Source organism: Pundamilia nyererei, unplaced genomic scaffold (genome assembly GCF_000239375.1).
Source record: "Pundamilia nyererei isolate P.nyererei 1_Seehausen unplaced genomic scaffold, PunNye1.0 scaffold00286, whole genome shotgun sequence".
Classification (NCBI taxonomy): domain Eukaryota; kingdom Metazoa; phylum Chordata; class Actinopteri; order Cichliformes; family Cichlidae; genus Pundamilia; species Pundamilia nyererei.
Genome location: NW_005187687.1, coordinates 308,463 through 312,449, shown reverse-complemented (window position 1 = coordinate 312,449; position 3,987 = coordinate 308,463). Strand labels below are relative to the sequence as shown.

The window sequence follows — 3,987 nt, the reverse complement described above, 5'->3', positions numbered from 1 at the left end:
AAAAAAAAAAAAAAAAGCTCTCTTGTGGGCTTCACTTTAGCCCAGGAACTTCCTGCTGCTGTTCTTAGCTCACATGTCACTTTGAACACATGGGAAATTTAGAACAGGAAATGATGTAATCCAGGGGACTTTGGGGTCCTTGGGACCCAGTACGAGGCAGACATAACACAGATAAAAGGCTGCCAGAAAAGTCAGGGTTACTGGTGTGGGATGAAAAGCAGGAAATGAAAGGTAGAGAAAAGAAAGTTTCATTAAAAAAAGCTGTGAGGAGATTCGGGTGTTTGAATTATATGCGTTACGTCAGATTGCTGGCACCCTTGTTATGTAAGAAATTAAATTACAGCCTCTTTGTCCCACACATGAACGCCATAACTCACAGACCAACCCACAGTCGAGCGCACTCGTACACATACCATCTGTCTGGCTGTTGTTGGCTTTCTGCCTGTTGTCGTATATTCTCCTCAGCACCAGTGCAGTGAGATATGCTGAAAGACAGCATGGCGGGCAGCTCGGATTAGCTCCGTCTGACTGCGTGCACTGGGGTGTTTTGTGGCCTGCTAATAATATGTTTGTGTACTAATTAATCTCTTGATTAAATTCTGCACAGATGAATGGCAGTGCTTTGTTCCTGTGCTGAGAGCAGCTTTGCCGTTGCCAATTACACATGCACAAACATAGCAATGAAGTATGCCATTGTGTGTGTGTTTGTATTCAAGGCTTTTCAACTTTTTTCTTTTGACATTGGCTGCTTTTTCACTCATTTTCAGTCCAGTGTTTGTACTTGACCATTTTCAGAGGTACATTTTTTTTATTAACTTGTGAATCATTCAAGCATAAAAAGACACCTAACTCAAGGAACGAGCCAGCGTTGTGTCTACACATAACAGAAAACTTAGCAAAGAACCCATTTTAAATGTTATGCTTAAGCACCTTGTTACTAGCATCCTGTCAGAAAAACACAGAAGTTGTTCTCACTTCTTTAGTTAAAGCAAAGACCTGATACAGGACCTGTGAGATGCATCTGACCCTTCATTTGATCCATCTACTGTTACTGAAACCTCATCAGAAATGATCTCAGTGGAAGGCTGGCTGTCAAGAAACCATACTTAAAGAAGATCGTCAAGCTAGATCACCATCCTCACATTCAAAACCTGGAATCTCTTTGTGGTGCATATTTTTTAACCTGTGCATGCACGCATTTTAGTGTTTAAAATCTCAACATACACTAAGCAGACAGCTGGTGTGGTATGGCTTCCTCCTTGTGGTGTTCCCACAGGGTCCATCTCAGCTGCCACTCCCCACCCCAGCTGTCTGTCTCACCCTTGTTGCATTCTCTGACTCACTGGAGGCAACATCTGGACTCTTCTAAATGTCTAGTGTGTCTAATGCATGTGTGTTCGTACACATTTGTTGCTCGGATGTGTAGGCTTGTGCTATAAACCCAGAGACGGAAGGTTCGAGCGTCCTTGCTAACCAGCCAGTAGGTCCAGCTGACATGTGAAGTTGGCATCCACCACTTGTCAGGCTGCGACCTCGGGGTCTGGCTGATGCAAACGTCAACTGAAATTATTTCTTCATGGAATTCATGGGGCAACATCACTTCTGGTAATGACAATCATGGTGTGACACGAAGATGTGCAATTGACGGGAACAAGGATGAGTCAATTTAATGGAAGAAGCAAACGGGGCGGCTACATCCTTTGTTGAGAGAAGGATTCAGAGGAGGATGTGGTAGGAAAGGTTGATAAGAAGAAGGATGTAGAAAGAGCACAGTGAGGGCAAAAGTAAGTAAATAAGTTTAAATGAGCACATAAAAATCTTAGGAATTAGTAAGAAATTAAAGCATGACAAGAAGAGAAGAGTTCAATTCAGCCTAAAGCAGAAAGTCTGTAAAAGTAGAGAGATGTTGTATGTAGATCCTAACTAATATGAAAGTGCGAGAGAGGAGGTTGAGGAGAAAATTAGAGGGAAGAGAAAACCTGCATGGGGCAGGCTGGAAGAGGGAGGCAGAGTTGTAAACACACGGGTTGGAAAGGCAGCGGGGAAGAAAGCGCAAAATCAATGCCACTTGACGGAAAGCTGCATAGCAGCGACTGGACGTGCCACGGGATGGAGAGGAAACGTCAGTCTGAGCAAAGGACAAAGGCATAGAAGCATGTCATCACCTACACCATGAGAGCTCCCAGTAAGTTTTCACGTTTCTCCTGAAAGCCTCTCGCCCGTGAAATGCTTCTCTCTGGGATCTCTCGGTCTCTGCAGTCTATTTTCAGAGAACTGGAAATATTTTTACCCCGAGCGCTGCTTCATATGTGACTTAGAGAGAGGAGTTATGCTGAGAATGTTGGAAGAGGGTTGTAATTGCTGGATTGTGGTAATGGGATCATTTCCTCTGGCCATTCTCATCTCTGAGGGTGAAGTCTGACATTTGTTTTATTTCCCTGCTGAACTTTGTCCTCTGTGTTTCTGCGGTGACTTTCTCAGGCAGTGCCAGCACCTCTGTGAGAGTGAATGAGACACGTGAGAGTGAATGAGTGTGGCTTTGACAGAGAGATCAGATAAGAGCCATGAAAGTAAAATGATGAAGTTACAGTTGCTCTTATTTGACCTTTAATACTTATCATTTAACATTTCATTTTTTTCACATGTAAATGCCTTCCCATTCTTTCAATTCCTTATTATTTATGATTTTTGTATTTCTCAGTGCGCATTTTAAGTCATATTGCACCTAAAACACATGATTGCTGTCACCGGATTATTAAGATGTCTTTGTCAGCACAAAGAGGCGCTGCAGAGCGGTTTAATAAGTGTCTGCTCATAAAGTGAGCGTACTGTACACACACATACCCACACACTTGTGCATTTCAGGGCTGCCAGTTTAGAGGTGTGTGCAGTACATGTGGAAAAAAGTAGTAAAACAAATGCCTGTAAAATGTCTCAAGGTGTTGGCGGCTGGTGTATCTATATCTGTAGTACAGATGTAATGTTAGACAATGTACGCTGCTTCCTTTGTCCACTCAAGATAATGTGCATCCTTCTCTGGCAAATTTCCAGCTTTTCCAGTCTCATCATTCCTCTTAATTCCCAGAGGGAAGTCTCGTTTTCTGAGATGTTCCTCCTCTGTTTCCGTAACACGCTCAGAGATGGATCATGGAAAATGAGTCACTGCGATTCTGTCTTTAATTTGATTTATCATGTTTTTCAATTTATTAATTAAGACTTTCAAAATGTTGACCTTGTTCGGCTGCGATTCTCAGAAAGGAAATCATTTGGGGACTTTCCTCCATAAAATTTGGTTGTGGTGATATATAATGCAAACTAGAAGCTGTAAATTTGTAAAAATACATCGTACTAAAAATATAGTTGAACAGTAGAGATCCTACATGATAAAATAAACATACAGATGTTGATGTTTGCTCTCAACATGCCTCTACTGCTTTCTTTGCTTTTCAGAGATTGAGGCTAAGGAGGCTTGCGACTGGCTTCGAGCAGCAGGATTTCCACAGTACGCTCAGCTGTATGAAGGTATCACGCACACAGAGGAGCCAAAGTTCAGCTTTTACCCAGCTGACTTGTTTCACACAAGGACCTCCTCTTTCAAATCTCTCCTTTTGTTTATTCTCTGCATTCTGTGTTCTTTCTCTGTTTTATTTTTCCACCATCTGTGCTTCTCTCTCTCTTTCTGCCATCTCTCCATCCTTGTATCCTCGTCTTCTGGGCCACTGCGTTCTATTTCCAGGCTTCAGTTCCTGTCTGGAGGGAGGGGTCATGGGAAAGGCCTTGTTATCACTGCTGGGACTCTCATAGCTTCTACTTCTGTCTTCTTTCTCCCACCTTTCTCCTTGTGCCCTTCCTCACCCACCACTTTTCTTATAGTCATCTACCCATCAAAGGAATTCTTTCTTTCTTTCTTTCTTTCTTTCTTTCTTTCTTTCTTTCTTTCTTTCTTTCTTTCTTTCTTTCTTTCTTTCTTTCTTTCTTTCTTTCTTT

The 3,987-nt window shown here is 42.3% G+C and overlaps 1 protein-coding gene across 5 annotated transcripts in view; it reads left to right on the top strand.

Moving 5' to 3' along the window:
- The window catches only part of stard13a (StAR related lipid transfer domain containing 13a), a 50,645-nt gene that overhangs the window by 35,122 nt on the left and 11,536 nt on the right, over positions 1–3,987 (top strand). For 4 of the 5 annotated variants that reach the window (XM_005750757.2, XM_005750761.2, XM_005750759.2 and 1 more), the window contains one exon: positions 3,451–3,522. In XM_005750757.2, the coding sequence (XP_005750814.1) occupies positions 3,451–3,522 (72 nt within the window). Of the gene's footprint in view, positions 1–1,325; positions 2,186–3,450; positions 3,523–3,987 lie in introns of those variants that run through there. The other variant, XM_005750760.2, reaches the window with a different exon arrangement.